Here is a 26,818-nt window from a genome sequence, read left to right on the forward strand (position 1 = left end):
TAAGACATGAAAAGCCCAAATATCAACAGTGCTTTGATGGTTGATGGGATTAAAATCCCACCTGCAATACTAACTTTATATTACTTCTACAGCAAGAGGTATTGACTGAAAATATTCCAGAAAGACAGTAAACTCCTGCTTCTAGATGGTCACACAGTTCAAATCAAGACTCTGTTCAAGACCATGAGGAACATGTTGGTTTAGCAAAACACTGCAGAAGAAGAAAAGGGAAACTACATACCTGCACAAAAAACACCACAGGAAAAGAGAAGGACGGTCACTGCCGAGGAAAACCAGTGGAGTCACAACTAGAGGGGAGACAGAGGTTTATATAAGGGATCCTCCGGGGGGACAAGGAGGTGACGAGGACTGAAATGTGTGTGTGAGTGTGTGTGTGTGTGTGTGTGTGTGTGGCATGGGTTAGTACAGACGGACAGGATGGGGACTATGTGGATTATTGGCGGCTTTTGGGAGAACAAGTTGAAGTCTGACAGGCAGCATAATGAGTGAAGGGATTGTTGCCGACCTCACAGCTGAAACAAGACACAAAAAGACAGGTGGCAGGAGCGCAGATGGACAGAGAGGAGAGACTGAACGAGGCAAAACACACAGAGGTAAACTGAAGAGAAAGGTGGTAAATGAATCAACTTGGGTGAAGGCGGCAGTTTGTCTTCCTCCATTCTTTTGGCCCAGGTTTTGTTGTCCAGGTGTTCCTGCTGCTCTTTCTCCACTTTCTTTTAAGGATGAGTTGTGAATAAAAGCTGATGTGTCCTTTCACAGAGGAAAACTTTCTAAACTCTCACTCTAGCAGCAGCTCTTCACCTTTGAAAAGTGGTTCCTATGCATTGGGATAAAATAAAGATATATGAATCAAATATATATATAAAGATATAAGATAAATAAGATATCCAACATTTGAAAACTGTGATGTCCATTTTGACAAAATTTTTATCAAATGGATTTTTGGCGTTTTGGAATGAAATCTTTCAAATCTGTGTTGACACTGTTGATTACCTTGCAGTCTCTGAAAAGTAATTAGGCATTGATTTGCATTTGACACATCAAAAGCAAACTGAATGAGGCAAAGCTTAGGTTAATAAAATTTTCACCCACGTTCAAATTTGTTTTTGTCCCTAATACAAAGATGAAGTTTGCATTGCTCCCTTATACAAATGGTCAACAAAATAGAAGCGGATAAAAGTATATAGTAGAAAGGTTAACTGTCATGTCGGTTGTCCACTCTTTCCCCTCGTGGATTTCTGAGTCAGTGTATCTCACGAAATTGGTTTTAAAGGTGGTGTTTTTGCACGTTTTAGCCCATTTACAATAGGCTATGGTCAGAACAAGAAGATGCATTTTGGTATGAACAGCATTGCACAGCAACAAATTCATTTGTTGTTTGGTTAAAAAATTATTGCATTTTATCAGGAGTTCCAATATGTTCCTGGATAAAGAAAACCTATTTACCCATTCTTCATTTTGTAGTTAAATCTTATGTAATCAAGATATTCAGCTGAGGGTTGTGGTGTGTATATGCATATGTTTTCATGTAGAAGGAATTGCATAGCTCCACTGTCAGTTATCTGCATGTTAAATATGTATTTAATATTGTGTGATACAATGTTGAGCAATAAAAATAAAACATGTTGAATACTAATATTTGCTCAACAGTGGTTTTCTTTGCCTTGGTGTCAGCCTGTTGGAACTCGATCTGTATGACTCCTCCTTACAGATACTGTTGTGAGATGCAAATATGTCATAACCTTTATAGTGCTGTGGCTTCTTTCAGGGAAAAATGCTTCTCTGCAACTGAACAAAGCATTTGCATAAAGGGAAATACACAGTAGGGAGGCTCAAGGGAATGATCAAAAGACAATATCTACAAAGACTGAAGGAAAGAAAGACCAGTAACCTGCAGGAGTGCACCGCTCTATTAGGAACCATCTGGGTGTCAGGTAAGAAGACTCATTTCTGTAATTATAAAAAAAAAAGTGCTGTTGCACTGCTTGCTGGGTAGCAACCTACTGGGTGACTCATTCATGGGAGATGGTGATCTAGGTCTAGATTTATAATTTCAACAGAAAATTAAAATGGAGTTTTTTCTTCTTTTTTCTTTTGCTATTTTCTCATTCTAATGTAAGTCAAGATATAAAGTAATTCCTTTTTGGCCAAAATATTATAAGCAATTAAAATGCAAACAAAGCCTCCAAATACAGATTCCAAAGACATGAAAAAATCATAGGTTAGGGTTAGGGTTAGGGTTCCAAGAGGAAAATTGACAATGAAAATAAAATAAAATTGTGTTCAGGGTTCAACCTTTAGCATGATAAACCAACCAGAACTTCTTATGAGATGTTAATTTTTTTAATATCTGTATGAGATTTTCAGTGAACTTATGTCACTAACATTTATCCCTTCATGTCATAGGAGAAAATATGCTGCATCTGTTATTGTTGCCGCTCGTCTTAGGTCAGTGTCTTTCTACAAAATACTCATCATGACATTAATCCTATGAAATGTGAATACACAATATTGTCAAAATGGGTCTAACATGAAAAGTCACTCTGCAGGACCTGTGACAGTTTGTTCACATCCTCACCGTGAGTATCACTTGGTGAAATTAACGAAGAGCTGGGGCGAGGCCCAGCAGCACTGCAGACAGCAGTACACTGACCTGGCTACAGTTGGCAACTATGAAGACATGAAGAGGATGATGAAGAAGACATCAGCCAGCGGCGTGTCACAAGAAATCTGGATTGGTCTGAGAAAGACTGGGCCGACATCGTGGCAGTGGTCTGTGGGAGAAAGTCAGAGCAGTGAAGGAGTCGCTGAGTGGACGAACTGGGCCGGTCCGCCTGGCTCCTCCCACATGTGTGGAGGCATGAACCCTGAGGGAAGGTGGCTCAGCGAAGACTGCCAGACAAAACAACTCTTTGCCTGTCATGACGGTGAGTTAGCTGGCTTTAACTTGACATGTAGTGCTTTTCAGAGTTGGATATTTTAAAGGGGCGTTAAACCTGCAATAAGCGATATCAGACCTTATAACCAATCCTGAAACAAATGTGTGCCATGTGGAGATTTCATTGAGACATAATGATATGTTGCTGTGAGAGCAAGGGTGGAGCTTGGCTTGGCTCCACCCTCGCTGTTTAAAAGCAACTCTCCAGCACTTACACTGGCCTGTAATAACATGCATAATAAAGTCACATTATTACAATAAAAGGCGAGTAAACTGGCTTATTAGAGCAGAGATTCAACAGAAACGTCTAGTTAAGGGGAAATATATTACAATCCTAAATACTGTAAAAGCAATACTGCTTTGTCGTTTGAGAAGGGAATTTTTAGGATGCCGGTTTCTTCCTCATGGCAAAGTCCTTCAGCGTTTAGAGGTTGGAAATGCTGAGTAGGAGGGGAGGAGACTGGGAGGAGACTGGGAGGAGACTGGGAGTGTCTTGAAATTCCAATGAGCTGGGAGTTTTTGTTCCAAAACTGAAACACAGTGAGGTTTGAAAGCGAGAAATCTCAGCACCTGGCGAAGTAATCACTATGAGTCATTGATATTGATCAATAACTCTAGCAACGTATATTGTCAAAATGGGTGTGATAACAATGACTTGTTATGGTCATTTTGTGCTATGTAAGCTTTCTTAAGGCACCTTTAAATACATGTCACAGCAAGAAGACTTTTCCTATTTTGTGCAAGCATCCAGTCAATGCATACGTGTGCTAATGTTTACAGACAAGAAGACCAGTGGGAAGTATGTTATAATTCGTGAAGAAAAGACTTGGAGGGAAGCCCAAGTGTACTGCCGAGCGAATCACTGCGACTTGGCAAGTGTGAGGAACCAGGCTGAAAATCAGGCGTTGCAGCACGAGGTTAACGATGCCGTGCCACAGCCGTCCTGGGTGTGGATGGGTCTGTTCAGAGATGAGTGGAAATGGTCGGACCAGAGTAAGAGTCCCTTCAGATACTGGGCGGGCGCTCAGCCAAACAGGGATGGAAACTGTACGCTGTATAGACCCTCTGACATGATGTGGTATGACAGGGGATGCAAAGGCACATACCCGTTCTACTGCTATAAGGGTAAGTCAATGGTAACAAGGGTTGATGAGGTTATCTTCAGGATCAGTTACAGATTTGCTTATAAACTGTTGATAATGTATCAATAATGTAAACCACTGAAGCCCTACTGTAACTTGATTACTTTCCAATTACTTGTAGATTTGTTTTTAAAATCCATATCGTATGCATTTTAACAGATTTATTACAATTTATTTACAGTTTACATGTGATTTTAGCTGTTACCTTCATTATCTACTAACAGTATCAATCATTTTTTCAAGGTGTAAAATTATGTTAATGTCTATAAACACATAATCTACAGTATATGCCTCATATATTTCAAACTAATGCAACCAGTGATCACATATTTTTTCGTATCTATTGTGATACCTGTGTTTTACTGTGACTATAATGGATAACACAAATCATGATCACTACAATCCTGTTACATGGAGCCCAACACTTCCCAACCTTGATGATAAAATAGATGAGACATCAATGTACCTGAGATAAAAAAAATAAAATAATAAAAAAAGACAGAAATTTCTCCCTTTTCAGTTACTGGCCGTTCACAACAATATTTCTTAAAAAGAAATGTTGCTTTTAATCACAGCTGAAAATTGAATTGCCATCACGATTAATGAAGTGCAATAAAATTAACATTTGATAGTATTCTTTCTTCTTGCTAAAGAAATCCCTCAAGTCACGAGGCAGATCGTGAGAGTGGAACTGAAGTCCCATTCATCCTTGAACCTCAATGATCCTGCTGTGAGAGAAGCCATTTTGAACCAAGTGAGTCTTAGTCTATAGAGTTCATTACTTGCTGAATAGAATAAAAAGGTATGGTTTCTGGATGTTCAGTGTATTTGCGTATTTCCGCAGATCCAAGAAAAGCACGAGGGAGTCAAGCTTCGATGGATAGTAAAGCAGGATGGGAACGTTTTCCACAAAAAAGAGGAGAAAGGGAAAACGGAGGAAGACTGTGAGGACGATATTTGAAGTGAAGCTGCCACTCTGCTGTATGCATGATATAGACTATGGATCTCAGTTTCTGTCATGCAAAAAACAGAGAATAAACAAACCCCAGTCCCTTTTTTTTTTTTTTAATAAAGAGTGATTTCATTGTTTCCTTGTACTTTTGCTTTAAAAAAGGCTGACAATAAGAATATAGTGATACAAGCTCAGCTGCTCAGTAGCTGACCTGGAGTGAAGAAACAAAAAAAGAAAAAGTGGCAGTAAGCAATGGAGAATTACACAAGAATCTGTGTCACTGGTAACATACAAGCCTTTTAAATCAGAGGGCTTGACTGTAAAAATTCACTTAAAGAAGTCCAGACTGGACACACAGCACTGCTCGGGCTCAGCTACCTGCACATATAGTTCAAAAATATCAGCTTGCATTGTTACGGTGCCTGTTTCATAATACACTGAGAAACTAATAAAAACATACAAAAGAAATACATCTTATCCAACGTAGGTTTACAGATAGTAGTGAAATAACTTGAATTACTCATTATAGTACAAAGCTAATTTTTTTTTTACTTAAAATGTCTACTGACCATTGAAATTATTATACTGTATGTACAATTTAAGTGTTTGGAAAAGAAACCTTCCAATTCAGTTACTTCTGCATAAATAAAAAAAAATATCAAAAAGGGTCAGTGAGTTGGCACTGGATTATAACACAGTCAAATGATAATCTATGAATTTGAATAAGCCACGTCATTTCACTACTTCTATAACAGCCTGGTATTCCCAACAAAACAGTACAATCATGTGTTACTCTGGAAAGCAGAGTAAAATATCAACATTAAAGACTGAGAAGGCTTCCGAGATTCAGTCGCTGTTGTCACGGTTACAGCAATGTTGCATTCAAACGGTAGAAACCGAAATCAGCTCAGGAGTCCCGTATGTCTCCTCTTCCTGCTAACCTTTCATGAATCACACACTTCCTCTTTACGTTTTCCGAACAAATTCAGCATCACAAGTTGAAAACCGCAGATTGGTGGCACAACACAAACAGTGGCATACTTTTAAGCCCACATGTTCAAAGATGGGCTCAAAACATACTGCACTTGAAATGACAAATTACTCCCTGCAATAAGGTAAAGTGTAATAAATTTCTACCTTCATTTTGAGTGGCGCAATTCATACTGGACCTCTTGAAAATAAACAACCGTGTCACAATAATAGCATTTTCAGTCGGGGTTTGTCATTATTTATGTTCCAATGCTTTGGATCAAATGAAAATATTAAAACTTTAAAGATTATACCAATAAATAGTATTGTATATAAATCTTCATCCCTCATTAAACACTTGCTGTCTAATTTAATATTCTGTGGACCTTTGCCCTCTTCACACCCATCGATTTCACACAAGTTATATACACACAAACAGAAATGCATATCAGCAAAACACCATTCTAGTTATAACACCGGTTTCCCCATGAAGCTGTCTCTTGAATATTGCCCTATCAGCTGTAAAAAAGCCACTAGCTTTCCTCAACAGCTCACTCAACAATATCACAATTAGACTCGCACACCTTCCCTTTAAAATCCTTCCCTCCTCGTGGGAAACTCTCTACTGGTCTTTCTTGGCCTCGGGTCGGCTCTCTGCTGTTTTGGTGGGCTCTCTTTGGTCGGGGCACAGCAGCTGCAGCAGGTCCAGCAGGGCTTTTCTGATCTGAGCACCAAACTTGTGGCCCCCCTGGAAGACAGTCGTGAGATACAGAATAAGTAAAAAGAATAATTGTGACTAGGAGAGAAATCTTTCAATTGCAGATTATAAAAGTCGATCCAAAAAGGTTGAAACTCGTCACTTTCTGAACAATCTGAATGATGACAGAAAATTTGGATCCAAATAACTTTTGAACATCAGAAAAAAAATAGTGCCCCAAACAGAAGTCTGATGATTGAAAATAATAAAATAAGTGACAAACCAGATATATTGCATGGTAAGTTAATACATGAGACTGAAATGCTCAATGAATCACTTTCATTGGCTTCATTTTAAAGTTATGCTATAGAGCTTTCCTAAGAAAGGAAGCAACAACTAAAAGATGAATAAATGTCTCACCTCATTTGTTGCAAAACCTTTTTTGTGTGTTAAATGTTTTACATCTTTTTCTATAAGTGTCACACCCAAACCACACACACCCTTTAAAATAAAAATTCAGTGGTGGTAAAGCAGCTTCTTGCCAGCAGTTAGAGAAAATAATTCCTATAAGTATGAAATTGATACTGTCATTAAATTGTTAATTTGAACGTAATCTCGCATTCGAGACAGAGGTGTGGCTATGTAAGATTAATTTGCACGCTACTGTATATTAGTTTGATGTAGAGCCTGCTTGGTTTTCCCACAGGCTGTGCTCACATGCATCCCATCAACATTGGACAATAGACAGTGAGACAATAATAATAGACCTTCTTTGTGAGAATAAAGCGGCCCAAGCAGTTACTGTCTAAGCTCTCAGTGAACTTCCCCTGTGCACTAACAGGTTGTACTCACAGTGTCTGGACACGAGTGCTTGCAGGAGATGTGGAAGTTAATCATGTTCTCTCCCACGATGCTGTAGGAAACCCCATAACCATCATCTGCCACCTGGGAGAGACAGTTACACTTAACACTCATGACTCACTAATCCCAGACACAGAGCCATTTTCTACAGAGCAACACCTGCATATTAAAATAAGGTACAATGAAAAAACGTGTACAAAATACTACAAATATACTGTACTTTTTCACACTCTTGCATAAGACTGCAAAAACATGCTTGGTTGACATATTGTGTCTTAAAAGTCATATTGCATAAACAGCGACAAAGATAGTTTGTTTCTATTTGAAACAGAGACATTGATGTCTACATATCCAGAAAGAAAAAACCTCTGGTCTAAAATCAAAATCTCCCTGTTTGGACATTAAATCCCTCCATAAGTACATGCTCTAATGGGAAAATGGAACTCAAATTCCTGGTATCCAGTTCAACCAGATCTAAAATGGTTGGGGGTCGATTCAGGGCGTAGCAGAGGGCAGCACTGACCGGGCCGAAGCCTCCGCCACAGGAGATGTACTCTGGGTGGTTGACCAGGTCAAACAGCTCCACCTGCTGGACAGGAGTCTGGCTGGTGGACAGCCGCCATGGCTCTGACAGCACCTGACACACACACACACACACACACACAGACAAACACACACAAACACAGAAACGTCACCGCATCAGTTTATTGTCGCTCCTTTTGTATTGGCTACGTTAAGAGGTAAATACTCATAATGAAAAACACAGTCTGACATGAATACAATGAGAGAGAAAAAAAAAAACACAACCAAAAAATAAAAAACACTGACCTCTTTTAAGAAGGGAGACTCCACTCCGAGGTATTTGGACACCACATAGAGGCAGAACAGATGCCTGTCGATGCCGGCTCCAGTCATAGCCATGCGGTAAAGGTTCTGGTGCTTCTCTGACGCTGTGCGGAACAAACGCCTGCACACATCTGCTGGCTGGTGGAGAAAAAGGCATGAGGAATGACTGCATGGCATATCACACTGTTAGAGATGTGAAACTCTGTGTATGCCACCTTTCTTGGCCATGGCCCACTGGAAAAAGACATGCAAATCTCAATGTGACTATCCTGGTTAAATAAAGGATAATAAAAGAAAAGAAAACTAGACAGAAAATTGCCAATTACACTTCAACGTTGGCAATGTAGGGCTTTTCTTTTCATCAAAGAACATGTGATCAATCTCTAAGTTTTGAGTTACTAATATATACTCAAAGGTTTCCACAAAAAATCTCTGTTCACTGATTTCTTTATAAACAAATGCTGAACAAAAAAATAAAAAACTATAAATTCATGAAGAGACAGTTTCCATGTTCCCGACCTCTCCTCCCTCCAGCGCTCGGACAAAGGCACAACTCTCGTTGGAACAGGAGCGAACCGTCTCGGTCCTGCCCTCCCTGAACAGGCGGGTCATGGAGGCTTCGTACGTCAGGCAGAACATCCCCCTATCCTGGAAGGCAAGAGGCACTTTTTATAGCCAAGTCAAGACACAGAAGGGGCAAAACAAAAAAATATATACTCGCAACAGTTCTTGTTGCCAGTTCAAAGCTGTCCAGAAATGGTCAAATCTCTTTTTTTGTCCCTTGTGAAACTGTGATATACCTGTGTGTATCTGTGAGTGTGTGTGTGTGTGTGTACGTCTCCACTACTTCAGCGTCAGTCTCACCCTGTAGTAGGCCAACTGAAGAGCCAGCTGAATGAAGGCATCTGGACTGATGCGACACTTCTTGATCTTTCCCTTGCCAAAGACTCGGAAGGAGAAAACATGGAAGTCCACATCGTCAGCCAGGGCCTGGGCCACTGCCAGAGCCTGTGAGACCTGCTCCTGACACTGGGACACACAGATCCTCAATCTTAACATCAGCAGGACTGAGATACCCATAACTACTGCAATATTGTTTCAATAGAGTAAGCCATCCTCCTGTACAGTACAAAAGTCAGATTAAAATGTATGTTTGTGGTCATTTTATCACTGTGTTTTTCATTACATCACAATTTGGTTACCAAGCAAATAAATTTAAGTATTCGTGGTTAGACAGATGAAAATCGTGCCGGATCATTAAAAATACAGGACTTTATTATTATTATTACAATACATTCAATCCCCTTTTTTTGCGGTCTGTCCACAAAAAATATGAAAAAGGTGCAGCTGCCAGCAACCCCCTCCCTCTTTGACTGAAGCTACCTATAAAATGGGAAAGAAATGATAATCCCTACAGTGATAGTAAATACTGCTCACCGCCATTTTGTTTTGTCGACGTCAAAATGTACTTATGAAGCTGAGCGAGTTTGCACAGATGGTGAAAACCAAAAGTGAAAAGAGTAAGATGTTTACATGGTACAGTAACCTGATTAAACTTGGAGTAACCTCAGCATCTTAATTGGGTTTCTCCTAATTGGAGGATGAGGTAGTTATGACTTATGATGTTTACCTGCACCCACCTCTCTAGTAAGAACAGAATTCCCCATGCATGTAAAAGTAGCCACTGTCTTGCTCAAGAATACTTGGGGATTTTAATGCATGTCCTTTGGTTGAAGGAATAGAGGAAGGAAGGTGTGTGAATGGAGAACTAACCTCTGGGGAAATCTCCCAGCTCAGTTTCTGTGGTCGTGGCAGAGATGAATCCACCTCTCCTTTGCAGTGACCCTCTTCATTGTAACCAAGCTGGAAACTGTCTGTGGCCAAGGCATACTGCAAACAGACAACAAGGGTAAGTAAAGGCGTCTTCTCAGTCACAGATGGCAACAGTAAGTGACCTACTCCCTTTTGCCGTCCCTTACCTCCCATAAGTGTGCTACGACTGGTGCGTCTGCCCATGAGTGCTCTGCATTGAGACCGTTCTTCCCGTTCTTGTATATCACCACTGAGAAGGACTTGTCGAACCACCTGTGTGACAAACCAAGCCAATGATTGATTGGTGAAAACTGCACCAGTGTAGGAACATTTCCATTTCATATTAGGACACCTAGGTACTTCATAATTACATTCTAACAGGGGCAGGTATCAGTTTAGAGAGAAACTACCTGTCATAACATTTCCCATGCAGCAGGGACTTGGCGTAGCGATCCAGACTGGCTGCCGGGTCCTCTCCCATCATGCCCTGCTCGTCGTCATCCAAGGTCACAAAGAAGGCGGCTTTCTCAATGCAGTCCAGCGAGCGCTTGTTCACCCCGCTGCTGAAGTACTCCTTCCTGGCCTTGGCCCATGGAACTCTGGGAAATTTATCAAAGGAAAGTGATAACATTAGCTGAGAGATACAGGACGACTTGAAATCTCGATTTAACCAACGGTGGCCCCTCTCTGACCTGTCTCCCGCGGTCAAGGCCCCGAGTTTCTCCTCTCCTGCGGAAGGAGGCGAAGAGTCATCCAGGATCCTCTGGATTTGGAATTCAATCTCTCTGGGAGACAGGAGCCTGCCTGCCTGGTACACCCACAGCCGAAAGTAGCGACCCCTGTGGTACACCACCACGTAGTCGCTGTCCTGCCAATGTTGCACAGTGTCTTCGCACAAAAGACAGAGAGGGAAAAAGGCAGACAGAATGAACAATCGTCAGACTGTGTAAAGTTAAAGTTAAATTCAATGTGCGCACTCAGGATTTGAGGCATGCCTTTGCTTGCGCATAGGTTTATTCACAACCTTGACGTTTCTGTCCTTCCTATCGTTAACGGTGGAAAAATCGAGCCATGGACTTTTCTCTTTTTCATGTCTTTCACCTGAAGCAATGCCTTTAAATTCATTTTTGGTTAGGATGATAGTGCACAAAGATTGAATTTGCCTCATGCCCTTTAGGCAGTAATTGGATAAAGTTCTGAAAAAATATCAAATGGTTTAGGCAATTCTTCCTGTGCTTTTGACGATATGATTTTGTGACTGGAAGGCTCACTGTTTCAATTCCCCGGACTGGCTAGGAAAATGTATGTGGGAAAGTGAATGAGCAACACTCTCATCTCCCTCACAACTACTGCTGAGGTGCCCTTGAGCAAGGCATTTAACCCCAACCGCTCCAGTGGAGCTGCTCAGTGGCCATCACTAGAAGACGGTGGTTGTACTGGGCAGGTCCCAGCTAAAAATGTGTGGAACTGTACGTTGCTGGAAGAAAGGAATCCTACTCTGCCAACCTTCCCTGGATAAATAAAGGTTTAAAAAAAAGCCAAGCGTACAGTCAGAGGCCTGGGAAATTCCCACAACATCCCTGACACACCCTGTTCAGCTGATGCAGCACCTGTCACCAGGATGGAAAAGGCTGCATGTTATATAGAGTGACACAGGAGGGATGTCAGCTGTGTGACCTGGCTCTGCAAATCATCTTCAAAAGACAGTAAAGCTGAATGACTGAGGCCCAAAGTCAGCTGAGCACATTTAACTTATTCTGTGGCACCTTCCGTGTGACCTTTAGTGTCATACTATATGTCTATATTGGTGTCTATATTGGTGATCCCTTCAAAAAAATCAACCCACTTGTGTGTGAGATGGAGCTGTGTGTGAGTGTGTTTGAGTGTTGGTGGAAGGAAAAAGGCGAGAGAAGAGACAGTCGTGCATAAAAGTGCATTCCATGCATTCAGTGAAGGATTTAGCAGAATGAGATTGTTAGGATTATTATTATTATTTTTTTACATTTACTGAATTTTTATCATATTGGTTTTTGCTTCAAGTTTTTGTGACTCAACAGTTTATTAGTATGGGGATTTCTTGTTTTACATCAGAAAATCAATGGGAGCGCAGGCCATATTGCAGGGTTCTGGGTATGTAAGGAACTAGTCAACACGCCTTGATTTACATATTCATCACTTCACCTACTCTACAGCACTTAAGTCAAGGTCTGAATTGTGCCTTCAGGGAATATTATGTCAGTAATAAGTAAGTAAAAATTAAACTGCATTTGCAGATATATTTTTTTATCTTGTTCAGTGGTTTTCAATCCGGGTCCAGGACCCAGAGTCTGGCTGGTTTTCATTCTAGCAATCTAATCAGGGACTGATTTACACCTGGAACACCAGGTGAATAAAATTAACCGCAATTAACTATCTGCCGCTAGGATAGAAAACCAGCAGTATTCTGGTTCCCAAGGACCAGGACTGAGAACCACTGATCTTATTCATCAACCACTGATCTTGTTCATTTGTGTATTTTTTGTGACACAATACTTGTTGAATAGTGAATACTACATGAAATAAAGGGCTAGCAAACAAATGGAAGAATGGAGAAGCCCACCTGAGTAAAGATCAATGCAGCATTACTGAAAGTAATGATATTGCAATTTGTGTTTTCTGTATTTCTTGTAACATTGTGATAGTTTTGAATAGGAAATGACTGATAGGGTCACCATCAAGACTCATAAATATGATGGACATGAAAATTTAGGTCCAATTCTAATTCTAAATCCTTACATATAGATGGAGCAGAAACATGTTTCCACTGATATCTTATTGATTTGACATGTACAGATCTGCAGTTAGGATTGGGCCATTCGTGGGGAAATATAAATACTACCTGTCAGCGTTCCAGGGATTCGACAAGAGTCAAACATCCGCTCAAACTGATAGGAACAGCAAGGAACCGAAGACCTCAACAACCACTGAGCGACGTAGAGAAAGAGGGACCAGTAAAATGAAGAAATAAAAAAACAGGGAAGGGAAGGAGAGGAAACAAAAAGGAAACAGGACAGGAAATAAACAACAAGTGTTGGGATTAAATTAAGTGGAAAGGGAAGAGCGGAACAGGCGGAAGGGAGAGATGAGGACAGAAAAAAATAGAAGTTAGTTAGAGACAGACCCTTTACAGCAGCCCAGACAGACCTGAGATGACACCAAGAGGCAGGAGCAGACAGATGAGAGATGACAGGATGGGTTGTATGGCGGACATATTATGACTCAGTGAATCACAGACGCATCTCTTCAGCAGACACACACGCATACACACACACACACACACCATCTTCCACACAATTTCCTATCCTACACTTGTACTCCAGAAGGTTTAGACAGTTTCAGTATGCCTGTCTTGCACTTTCATCATCTCTCTGAAGCATCTCTCTGTGGATTCAGAAACTGCTGCTGGTTTTCTTGACAGGTTTTATGGTTGCTTGTCGATGTTTTAATGCTGGTGCTCAGTGTAGAATGGCGTGAAGCTACTATTATAAAAGACGGGATTGTGTATCATACATCAGCATTGTACTAAACGTTACTTGACATTGACACGGTGTGCGTCTGTGTGTGTGTGTATGTCTGTCTCATTACCGGTCTCCTCTCCAGGAGTGCGTGTGGTGTTGAATATCCTCTCACACTGAGCTGCACACAGAGGAATGACAGTGCCTGGTATACGACTCTGGGAGACGGAGAGGAGAGGAGGAAGGGTGGAGAGGACGTAGGGAGAAGAAGAGAGTGGAGAGTAGCGGGGAAAACGCAGAGAGCCAAGGGGAGAAAGAAAGGAGTGAATAAAGAAGAACAAGGAAAGAAGAGTGAGAGAGAGAGAGAGAGAGAGAGAGAGAGAGAGAGAGAGAGAGAGAGAGAGAGAGAGAGAGAGAGAGAGAGGAAGAGAGGAAGGGAAAGTAACAGAGACGGAGCAAGCAATAGAAAGTTCGAGGAGTGAAGAGGACAGAGGGCGGGGGTGAGAGATGAGAACATGAGGGGGAATGTCTTCACACAAATGACTGAAAAACTAATGGAGACACACACAAAGTCACACACTCGGAGTGTTCCCAAACACACACACACATTCAGTAATGCCACCTAAACTAAACACTCAAGACACTCAAAAAACTCATGGATGGATTGATGCTGCTCACACAATCACATTCAGTACACACACACCACATAACATCCACATTCAAAACGCATGTAGTGTACAGATTATTTACCATGAACTAGGGCTGAACAATTAATCGAAATTTTATCGAAATCGCAATATGGCCTACTGCAATTTTCAAATCACAGGAGGAGCAATATTTGTTAAAGGCGAAATGTGTGTAAAAATACCATTTTAAATTAAATATTGTCGTGCTGCAGATGTCCTGGCCTACACATCATATCCTACAGACTTAAGAAAACATCTTTGTTTGGGACAGATCCCTGCAAAAATCACACCATAATCATTTTAATACGTTTTTCAATGAAAATGAGAATAATGATGTAAAAATGATCATTCCCTCTAATATCGCAAATCATATCGCAATTCAGTCAAAATCAGTCAAAATAATCACAATTAGATATTTTTTCAAAATTGTTCAGCCCTACCATGAGCACAATATTCTTAGGGTCCATGGTGAGACAGGCCTATGTCTAAAAAAAATCCCTGATAAAAGATTATCAAGAGGAGCAAGCTAGTCTTCCAAGGCCACAGCAAAGAGGCGAACATGAATAATGAATTTCTCCATCTATGGTTTAAAGGTATTAAGGCCATTGTCATTGTACATTTATGTGTAACAGCTGAGGTTGAGTGGCAGCAGAACTCACAGGCTTAACCTCCTCTCTGTTGAGTTTACGGCGGTACAGTAAGAATGCATGGATGGTGTTACCCGCCCTGGCCGCCTGGATGGGTGTGGGCGTCACATACAAGAAGTCCTGGGGAGAGGGAACCGAGACAGAGAGTCCGTCTATGAGAATGCATTAGTGATTATTAGCTAAAAGCTAAAGCTGGTGTGTCAGGAGGCTATAGGTTAGAGAGGCAGGCTGGGGAGGGAAGTGCATGAGTTACACTCTCCCCTCCCTCAGCAACTACTGCTGTGGTGCTCTTGAACAAAGCACTGGGGATTATTCATAAAACTCATGAGCTGAGAGCATCACATTGTTTTCTTATTCATGGGCGTGAATTACCAGGTCAGTTGTACAATATACTTTTTTGAGGCACCACCACTGCCTTTCGATCATTTGCTTTTTTAAGCTACGGACAAAAGCTATGGCTTAAGGACAAAATTGTTCATCAAGGCTATAGAATAGGAGCCCCAGTAGTGACCATATAGGCCTATGCAAGACAGGACCATTGAAATGATTTAACATAGACAGACAGACTTATTGATTTTGATTGGCTGTCACTTGAAATATTGCTGAGAATAAGACAGTGGAAATGTAGCTCTCTCAAGGTAATCACAGCCCCAGAAAATTTATGAAAAAATTCAAATTACTGAGGTTATCACAGATTTTACATACCACAAGGCTGCTACCGTTGAGTTTTATGAATATGGTATAACAGCTGAGCTACTGTTCAGTAGACAACAGTAGAAGACCGTGGTTGTTTTTATGTGTGTATTTTAGGGATGGGATCATATGCCTACCTCACAATATGATTCGATATGCCATATGGGGTTCACGATTCAATACAACCACCATGTAATAAATAAAAGCTCAGTGACAACAAAGTCTGACTGTGCAGAATTATGTTTATTTCTGAGCTACAAATCTAGCTAACAATGGCACTGGCTTGCTAGAATGTCATCACAAAATAATATAATTTCGATGGAGAGCTTGTGAAATTGTGATGTGAAAGCTAGATATATGTATATATATATATATATATATATATATATATATATATATATATATATATATATATATATATATATGAAGCTAATATGCAGCTAATATTGCGATTCATTTTTCTGCCCCACGATACGTATTGTGACATTTTTGTATTGCAATATATTGGCAATAGATTGAATATCGTCCAATCCCTAGTGTAGCTGTATGAATATAAAGTAGGGTGTCAGTGAAAAACAGAATAAGTTCTCAGTAAACTTTCCCTGGATTAATAGATTTAAAAAAACAACAAAAAAAGGATACTTGAGGCACAGAAAACACTCTCCTAGCCTAACACACAAAATTACACCCAAGTGAATGTCAGAAGCACATTCCTTTGGATATTTTGTCTCTTCGTCTCTCCTTTTGCCAAACAGTTGCCCACAGGCAATTCACAGTATGATTCACCAAACATGGCAAAGGAAATATAACAGGAAATAAAATGCTGGAGATCTATCACAGCTGGGCCTGGTACAGGAGAGTCCAGTATAAAATGTTACATCTGGCGTTTCAGTCCAAAATGGGCCCTGTGCCATGTTGACAAGCAACACTCTATCAGAGTGAGAGGATATAGAGAGTGATTTTCATACCATGCCATAGTAGTTACTGTTGACCATTATGGGGCTCCGTCCCCGTAGGTAGATGTATTCCTCCCACCAGTCACTAACCTGGAGAGATAAAACACACACACACATGAAATGCTTAGTGAGAAAGCTAACCATGTAACACACCAGCAGTCACACCACCTACATATCCAGCCAGGATGAATAATTCAAACCACAGCACCTCACAATGACATTACATTGTTAATGGGATTTTAAATGTGCTTTGGACAGCTGAGACATATTTGATGTGTGAACATTAAGGTTTCTCTTTAAGTAGCTGCTCGTGAACAGGGCATTGTGGTCAGCCACTTACGTAGTTGGCGGCCAGAGAGCTTTGAGCTTGAGGTACCACTGCAGCCGGTGACCGAGGCTGCTCTCGAACTCTGAGGCCAGCTTGTCATGCGTTCGAACTCTGTGGAGTCCATCAGCGGACGCACCGACTCCATGTACTGAACGTGGGAGAGATACAGACACAGAGATACATGGGAGAGGGAAAATACAGCACACAGCACCATTTAATAGAAAAGAATTGACTGGAGAAATGAGACAGAGAAACATAGGATGAAGTGAAATAAATCAAAGTCCTGACTTAAGCTAATGCCCAAAGCTGGTGATTTGGTTAAGGTCTACATCCCTACAACCACATATACATCTGCTGATCTAGGACCAAATCTCACCAAGACCTTCTCTGGCATCTATTCTATTTTGTCTCCTCTCATCTGTCAAATATATCTCTCTTTAAAGGGGAAAAAATGTATGAGTGTGGATAGATACGCTCTGGAAACTAGTTTACAGCTGAGTGAAAACTGAGAAAGCAGCAAAGGGAATTCTGTGAAGCTACAGAGGCAGAAAGTGCTGGATGCAAAGAAGTCATCCATCTGCTTAATGGTCAGTTATCAGTGCGCTGTCATTCCCTCTGCCTCGTCATGATGTCTCACCCTCTTGACTGTGTCCTTGATGGCGGGCAAAGGCAGGTTTGGCAGCGAGCCTTGGTAGCTGTACAGCAGGGGCTGTCTGCCGGAGAAGATCCGCACCAGCGCCTGGCATAGACAAACAAGCACACACACACACACACACACACACACAAAATATAAAAATGACACACATGTCCTGAACCTCACTCAGAAGAAGGACTTGCAAATCTTATTTTCTTATCCACAACAGCATATAAATGTGGCACTTTTAAGTGACACCTCAGGCTTTACACTAAAAACCAGGGAATTGGGAGAAGGGGAAATGGATGGAGAGATACAAGAGCTAGTGGAATAGATGAAAAAGAAAGGGGGGGGGGAAATGATGTGCAACAACACTGACCACCCAGACTTTGGTGGTGTTGGACATCTTGCCGTGCTGCTCGAACATCCAGCGGTGGTAGGAGAGGAGCTGCTTGAGGCAGAGGCGCATGGTGAAGATGAGCGAGAGCCACAGCATGGTGCTGAAGAGCACCGCCGACACCACCGTCTGGCACTGGGCACTCAGAGACTGGCTGGGGAGGGTGGGAGAAGATCGAGGAGGGAGAAAAAAAGAATGGTGAGTGGGAGAAATGGTAGAATAAAAAAAGGACAAGTAGAAGGAAGATGAAAGAGGCAGGGAGTGGAGGATGGGGCAGTAGATTGAGAATGAGAAAGAGAGGGGGTAAGAGAGAATGACAAAGAAAAATAAACCACAGATGAGGACAGATGGGGAGGAAAGAGGAAGGAAGAAATGAAAGAATTTTGCATGAATTACGAGAGCTAGCTGTTTCACAGCAGTAATATCAATCTGGCAAGTCTTAAATGAATTTGTTCCCTTTCAAATCAATGCTTTGGGCATTATCCATTTACTTTAAAGTGAATGCAAAAGAGAAAGCGACAAGAGGGGCAGAACAGTGAATAGATGGGATGAAAAGGAAAAAGATCAAAAGAAGTGTAGCAAGACAGAGAGACGGACTATGAGAAAGGAGTAGTGAGAACAAGAAAGGCCTATTTTAACCACACATGGTTACTTCCTCTATGTTAATCCCTCTGTGTACAAAACATGTGATTAGGGAAAGGCCACTGTCTGGCGGATCCAAAAATTAATCAGCAAAGTTTATACTTTTAACAGGCAACATGGTTTATAAACATTTAAGCATTTGTCTGGTGACTGGGGGCAATATCCCATCCCTCATTAGACAAGCTTAGATTTCATAGTGAATAATGAGATGCGTTACCTGACTGGCAAGTGCTCCTGTATCTTGGCTATGAGGCCCATGGACGGGTCGGAGCGTGTGTACATAGTAGCCAGGATTGCTATGACCACAAAAAGCCAGGAGGAAGGGCTGGCAGGGTAAACCCCCGTTATCACGCTGTTCTGTTAATGGGAGAGAAGACAGACTGATTTGAAATCCCATTCTTCCTGTTAACATTGACATGACATTTGAAGCTGGTGCCTTTCCACCTTGGTAACAAAGGTTGGCCTTGTTTAAACATTAAATATTATGCTCAATCGTATCTGCATTGCTTCTGACAGAGAGTGAGGGATGGGAGTGGTGATCAAACAAAGGCAAATGAGAAGTTCAAGTTCAAGTTTATTATACTCATACACTCACAAACACACAGGGTGAAGAGTGTGGGTCATAATGTGTGTAGTTCATCAGGTCTCAATCTGAGGTCCCTGACAGGCACCTATATCCCAAATATCTACATAAATATGACTATAAAAGGGACTGATTATCTGATTAACTCGTACCCCGTGTTCACATTGCAAGCAACACAATCAACAAGTCACTGGAAGTCCATTCATCTCCTATAGAGCTGAGTCAACAAGCTTGTCGGCTGAGAAAAGTTAACCACAGCTGACCTTTTCGCGGTCATTGGCCGCCAACAGCCAAATCAGATTTCCCACTTACTTCCCTTTCAACTTGACTTTGTTTCATGAACAACAGTTCTGCCTGGCAAGTGCTAAATGGATGAGAAGTTGAAGCTTCCCAGTTCTCTACAAATTCTATTGGAAAGACTACATCTCAAAACGATACTTGGAGAACAGTTGCATCCATCATTGGGTACGATGGTGCGTTTTTTTCAATCTATTTTCAATTAATGCTACCGTATTAGTGCTTGCTATGTCAACTAACAATTTGACTGTCCAAAACTTTGTAGCTGCATGAGACCGCTGCATAGATGCAATCGAAGCCTATTGCACCGCCCACAATCAGTCAGACTAGAGTGACCCATCAACCAAGTTGCTCGCACGTGAACACGGGGTAAAGACTGAGGTGTTGCTGCAGTACTGACAATGTTACAGTGGAGGCAGTCAACTCAAACTCTGTTAGCGCCCTGCATCTGTAGCTTAGTGCTGATGTGACTGAAGCAGCACAGCTGAGCCTTGTCACAGCAGAGAGGGAAAATGGAGGCTATAAACAGAAACACTATGGCTGGAGCCTACACAGGCAGACCAAATGGAAGGCAGGAGGGATTCTTCTACATTGGGCTCAAACACAAACAGACAAGTGCTGACATGCAGGGAAGGAGGAAAAACAGCAATAACAAGGAGCAAGAGGTAGCCTGCGAGTGTGGCAGTGAGTGTAGTGATTATTACAGATGGTTTGGGGATACAGGGAGACAGAGAAGCAGACATGGGCTAAACATGAACAGACAAGACAGAAGACGTGTGACAGCCGCAGTGGTGGTACTTTGAGTCTGATGAGTCGCTTCTTCCAGGAGCGCAGGCCAGAGAGGTAGATCTCAGTGAGGGCCTGGTGGGACAGCTGCAGATCAATGCCCTCCGGAGTGACCGTGAACTGGAAGGCCACCGCCTGGTGGGCTTCTGCCATGACTGAGAGGATGAGAGGAGGGAGAGAGATGGAGGAAGAGAGATAGGGTGGGGGGGGGGGGGGGAGGGAGAGAGAGAGATTTACATTTATTTACAATTTTAGGTCAATATTGACTTAGCTAACAGTCAAGACGAGAAGACCAGACAAGCCACGAACCTCAAACACAAGAATACCAATGAACAGATATGGTTGCACTACTGGACTCAGCTGAAAATGTACCTGTACCAGCAACCATTACTGACTGAGCAATGATATAATTTGAATAAAGCTGCAAACATTGTTTTTACCTGCATGGTTCATGCAGGTGTACAAACAACACCTGTTTAAATGTTAGAGGTGGATTAGTGGCGAGGAAAACAGATAGGATAAGCATAAATGTCTGGCACTAACGTGGGGAGCCAGGAAACCACTGGCTTCACTCTTTCAAAATAAACCTTCAGTGCAATGCCTAAAATGAACAGCATCATCTTTTGTAGCTCTAACGTGAAATCTTCTATCAGACAATATAGGTAATCTTTCAGTAGGGGTATTATTTGATGTTACGAGCACTCCAGCACTGTTACGTCAAAAGCTGTGGGGAAAGCACTGCTTGCTCTTGGAGCCTGAGGTCTAGAAACAATAAATAACACTTTTGACAGGGCTTCAACTTTGCCATCCAGGCAGCCAGAGGGCAGTTTACAGGAGGGAACATGGGTAAGAAGATCTCAACAGCTGTTTTTTTTATACCAAGAATGACCCACTTAATAATGAGAACATAATGCAAGCCATCAACAGGAAAAGAAAACAAGAGACCAATTTGCAACAGCCTAGAGCAATACTCTAACGCTTTATGAATCGTGATCACAAATTAAGCAGCCGCATCACAGCAGCTGACGGGAGACTGAGCCTCGAAGGTTGCAGCAAGTGCTGTGAAGTGACTTGCGGATGATTCATCAAATTGACTGGCCAAGTTTGTGTGTCTGTGCCTGGTGAAACACAGCCATCTGATGCTTGCATACTATTAGAAGAAGCTCAAGAGACATATTTTACAGACTCGTTAGCCTTTTAGATGCAAAGTCAGCTTGAAATTGATCGAGGTTGATGGGAATGTGCTGACTGGCCGCCGCTGTGGATTGGGTGTTTTTTTTGTTTGAGCCAATTACTGCTTCTCCTCACAAAGGGAATTGATTTTCCTCCACAAATAGGCTATGGATATTGCCCCGAGGTTTAGTCACTCTCGCTGGACAGAACACACCCGCGGAGGCTACGTCTGCTCTATTGTATGGGTCTAAAAATGGCAAAAGCACACACACACACAAACAAAATTCCCTCATCCTTCCCGAGTCCCATTGGGGTTCTGCTCTTTAGGAGAGATCTGGCACTGGCAGATGCAGTCGTGCCTGCGCCAAGGACTAACAGCAGTAAATTTCAGCCATGGTCACTTGAACCCTTTTTTTTGAGTGCCAACACAGACAACACACACCTTCTGCTCGGTTCAGCACCGAATGCACGCACACTGAAGGAGCCGCTTCACAAAATGTTGGCCCGGGTAGATTTGGTTACCGATATCCCTTTGATCTGACTCAAACGCGCACATAAGAAGAGCTTTGAGAGCTTTATCTGCATTGATAGTGTGTTAATCCTCTGCATCTCCGCAACTTAAATTTCCAATTCAATCTAGAGCTTATGCTTTCATGGCAGTGTCACTGCCAGACAATAATAAAGCTAAATCATGGTATTTTTGTGATTAGGTTACAGATTTAGTTAAATTTAATAAAGCAAGGACTGAGCTCTGGATAGTAAGGTCTGTCCAAAGATCTATGAATCCTTAAAGATAAATAGGCTAACTAAAGAACTGAGATAGCCCTGTATTTTATTTCATAGCTTAATGTAAAAGCCTAAATGACAACTTGGCCTTTGTTCCTCACTTTTAAAAAATGCATGGACTGTATTACAAATAGCAAAAGATCTTTGCATTTTGATCCATCCTGCCATCCTCCAGCACAGATGGATGGAAAACCGCCAGACAGAGAGCAGAGTGGAGCAGCGGGGAGGAGGGAGCAATGGGAGCAGGAAGCAACGAGAGAGGGAGGCAGAGCCGGGGTGTGTAAACTGGGTAAAAGGTAAGCACTTCAGAGGGGTTGGGATAGCTACAGGGTATAGGAAATATACAAGGAGGGAACACAGCTGACTAACAGAATGAGCTATTAGGATCAGACCTGATGCACGCATAACAGGTCAGACTCCTAACAGACTGGAGATGTTTAGCTACGTGAGAGGAGAGCGCAATGGTATTTTAGTTTTCAGGCATATTTTACTTGCACACTAATAAAACACAGAAACAAACTGATTAAATAAAACAGTGACAGAATACAATGCTGAAAAGAAAATAGAAAGAAAAGATTTAAAATACTAATTTGTGAAGGAGAGATAAAAAAACAAACAAAGAGGCTTAATATTCAAAGGTGTATTTCCAATCATCTATCTTACACCAATTTGTTTGGAACCATCCATTTTTGTTGAAAAGACAGCGCTATCTGAATTTCACATTTGAACCACTCGTACAAAAATGTTCAATGACTGGGAAAAGGCCTTAGGCATCAAACTTGCTTAACCCGATGATCAAGACATAACTCAGCTCATCAAATAGCCGAACTTAAATAGTCCCTTTCTAAAACTCGAACGTGGTTTCAGCTCAATATAAAAAGGTTCATAGAATAAAAACAGGCCAAAACATTATTATACAGCTCAGCAAGTTAGTAAGTAGCCTGGACTTCTCTTAAGTTTAAACTTTGAACAGATTCAAGTGATTGTTTTATGGCTTTTTTACTAAACACCTTGAATACATAGTATGTGTGTATTACACACACACACACACACACACACACACACACACACACACACACACACACACACACAGACACACACAGACACACACATGGTGACAGAGCTATTCTCACTCTTTCAGTAGCCCAGACTTATCTTCACTTATCTTTACTGGCCATTTCCCTTACAATCTACCAGATAAGGAATGAAGAAAAGGAGGAAAAAAAAGAAACCAGTACATTTCAGTACTTTGCGTCACTATGGCAACAAGCGAAAATGTAATTTCTCCAGGTTACTGCTATCACAGTCATAAATAACACAGTAAAAGCAATGGCACTGCATGACACTCACTTGTGGGATTGTTTTAAATGGGAGTATCCTCGAGTTTCAACTCTGAAATATGTTCATTTTCTATGCTCTAATTTCACTCACTAATGTCCTGCATAACCAGAACCAACAACAATGACAATACCCAGGATGCTTTAGGGGTATTAGGGGACATGTTTTCATTTGTATCACTACTATTAAATAAAGCTGACTTGGATGTAAACTTGGACATTGAGTAGACACAGTTATTCTCTCATTCACTGTCAATGAAGCAATTCAAGCCAGTACATTGGTGTGGCATCCTACATAAGATAATAATCTTTGTGGATTCTTGAGTTGAGCAGTATTTCCCTTTACGTCAAGGCATTTCAACTAAACAAAACTGAGACACAGTTCCTGCAAGCCACCGTCTTTATAAAACCACTTCCTTTATTGTCAATGTTTTACTTGAATAGGTAAGTGATTTAAAGAGACCTGTTGTAACATTTAGTCTAGCTGGACTATTTTACACATAGGCTACAGGCTATGCAGCACTCAGTCATAGTGCATTCCTCTAATGCCTTTACTTCTCTTCTAGTCTACCCTGCAAACATGATGGGCTTTGACCACTTGTTTAAATCCTTGTTACCCTCTAAGGGTTAAGCATAGGTGTGCACACTTCAGTGTTTCACAAGAAATCTTCTACTGATTGGAAGTAATATGTGAGCTCTGAGTGGAAATAAACTGTGCCATTCCTCAGGCCGTTTCCATAACATAACAGTGAGCAGTCTGCAGCTTTGTCAACAAACTGTGCAATTCAGCACATATAGACACTGAGACAGATGACAACCTCAGTATCTGAGAAAAGCAAGTCGGTTTAACATGAAGGGCAGACTGATGAACTTAAAGAACTAAAAGATTTCAAAATAAACCCATAGTTATATAAGGCTTGTGTTATTCAAGCTGAAATAACTACTTTTATATATCGTTACACATAAAGTTAGCAGATCTAAATGGGGCTTCATCGACTATTATAATGATTGTGATTATTATTATCATTTTTATCATTATTATTATTATCATCATCATCATCACTTTTGTCCCTGCTGTAATTACAATGTGGAATCGCAATGGTGAACGAAGCCCTTCTTTGCATGCATATTTTGTGCATGGCTATATTTGTATCTAACGCTATATCAAAAAGCTAACCTTACATGTAAATTTAGAATTGCTATGTAGCAAGCTATCCCATTTGCCAACAAGCTATTTAAATCATTTCATTAATTTCCGTCAAAGGCGCAGTAGCTACCAAGTAATACATTTTATACAATATTAGCTAGTAGATGAGTAAACACAACAGAAAGCCGCTTGATCAACGCTAACGTTATGTTTAAAAATTAGCTCCCGCTAGCGCTGGCTAGCCGAGCGCCCTGCCCATAGCAACACACAAACGACAGCTGAGACGAACGAATTAGCCTTGACAAGCGAACAGGACTCAGGTGTGACCGTCTCTATACACTCTGCAATGCACAACAACACAGTAGAAAGAAAAGCGCAGTCCTGATACCGTACCTGTTGTTTACGGGAACGGAAATTTCGAGAACTGGGAATCAGGCAACAACGGTAACTTTGACGTCGTCGAAGCCTCCTCTCTGGTTCGCTGTCGGCCCTCCTCTCCTCTGGCTCAAGCAAACTTACTGTAGTGATGAAGCCTGGATGAGGCTGGTGCTGCGTTCCAGTGCTGTCGGAAATATCGCCATTCAGATGTGAGTGTTCTGATGTGACGTTCAGGGGGCGGAGAGCGCTGGAATTGGTGACAATTGATGGTAAAACCGGTGTATTTTGTTGTTATATGTTATTGTTTGGGATTTTATGGAAATATCTTGTATTGTTATATGTGTTTTTGTTTAACTTTTAGTTTTCAAGCATGTTTTTTTTTTTTTTTTTAAATAAATCACTTCATCAATTACATGCCTGATATACATTTTCTCCTCTTCATTCTGCTGCTGCAGCACAAAGTACCTCAGCCACTAAAAATCAACCTTTCCATTTTCTTATAATGACTTTGTACACAATTATAGCTGTGTCCTGCAGGTGGGTTGATGACCACAGTGGGTACAATGAAACTATTGTTCAGAACAGTAACTCTTATACATTTTCTCACGGTTGTAACCTCTGACAGGTGAAACCAACCTAAAATTAAACTAAGCACCCCTCTTTGGGAACCACTGTTCCTGTTCTATGCTATTATTTTCCACTTTTATCTACTTGGTTTGAGAATTAATTACCATGTCTGTGTTCATGTTATTCATTTTATACCACAGTTGGGAGTAAGCAGATGACGTTCACATTCTGTTCAAATTGTTAGTAAAATTATCTAAGGCTATAAGCTTTTTGGCATTAACTACTGTATGTTAAAAGGAACACAGCCACATAAAACGGACAAATACACCACTTTAACACAGAAACTAAATAGACAAGACACACGATTTTAGGGTTTATTATTATAACCATAACAATAAGGTGGATCTCTCTTTATTTTGACCATCAATTCAACCATAATTGTTCTTTTTATCACAGGCAATAGTTATAATAGTGCACTTTTTATATTTAAATTATGATACAGACATTTCTTTTTTTTAACACCTTATTCTACTGACCCTTAGGAATGGAGAATAGTTTACAATCTTAGCTAGAGTTGGGTCAATGAAAGTGGAGGTGAAGGTGGTGATGATGACAAAGATGAAAATGATGGTGGTGAGCAATCATAAAGTGTGTACGGACAGTGAAGCTAACGACTTCGTACAGTTTCTCTTGTGCTGATGATGGCTACACAACAGGTGAAGGCAGACAGACAGGTCAAAGGGACAAGGCATAAAGCAAGAGATGAAGAGAATTAGCAAGCATTCAATGTGTGAGAGAAAAATTGTGTGCATGTTAGGATTGGTTGTGTTTATCCATCTAATGCTCCTGGGTCAGTCACATATCCCTACAGGATGTTTGAAGAGAGCTCCTTGTGTTATCATTTGTTTGTTCAAAAACAAGCCTTCCTCACTTTGTTTCTGTTACGCACAGTGACTGCTCACGGCGTCTTACGCAGCCATCATCCACTCGTCTCACACACATCCCTGTTATCAGAGCTAAGCGTGACGAAAGCGATGTGAAATAAAAAC

General features: G+C 41.2%; 1 protein-coding gene and 1 pseudogene across 1 annotated transcript; one reads left to right on the forward strand and one right to left on the reverse strand.

Annotated features, from left to right (window-relative positions):
* The first annotated feature begins 1,886 nt into the window (after positions 1 to 1,886).
* On the forward strand, positions 1,887 to 5,190 carry LOC139644068 (C-type mannose receptor 2-like). The gene is made up of 6 exons (XM_071519444.1): positions 1,887 to 1,955; positions 2,428 to 2,469; positions 2,571 to 2,948; positions 3,740 to 4,084; positions 4,755 to 4,855; positions 4,946 to 5,190. Exons 2-6 carry the CDS (start codon positions 2,436 to 2,438, stop codon positions 5,060 to 5,062), a joined length of 975 nt encoding a protein of 324 aa, XP_071375545.1. The 5' UTR covers positions 1,887 to 1,955; positions 2,428 to 2,435; the 3' UTR covers positions 5,063 to 5,190.
* A 146-nt stretch (positions 5,191 to 5,336) lies between these two features.
* On the reverse strand, positions 5,337 to 25,321 carry LOC139644067 (carnitine O-palmitoyltransferase 1, liver isoform-like; annotated as a pseudogene).
* Between the last annotated feature and the right edge of the window lie 1,497 nt (positions 25,322 to 26,818).

This window comes from Centroberyx affinis, unplaced genomic scaffold (assembly GCF_046629955.1).
Source record: "Centroberyx affinis isolate AG114_WGS23_722 - 3 ecotype Tasmania unplaced genomic scaffold, CSIRO-AGI_Caff_v1 ptg000697l_1, whole genome shotgun sequence".
NCBI classification, from domain to species: domain Eukaryota; kingdom Metazoa; phylum Chordata; class Actinopteri; order Beryciformes; family Berycidae; genus Centroberyx; species Centroberyx affinis.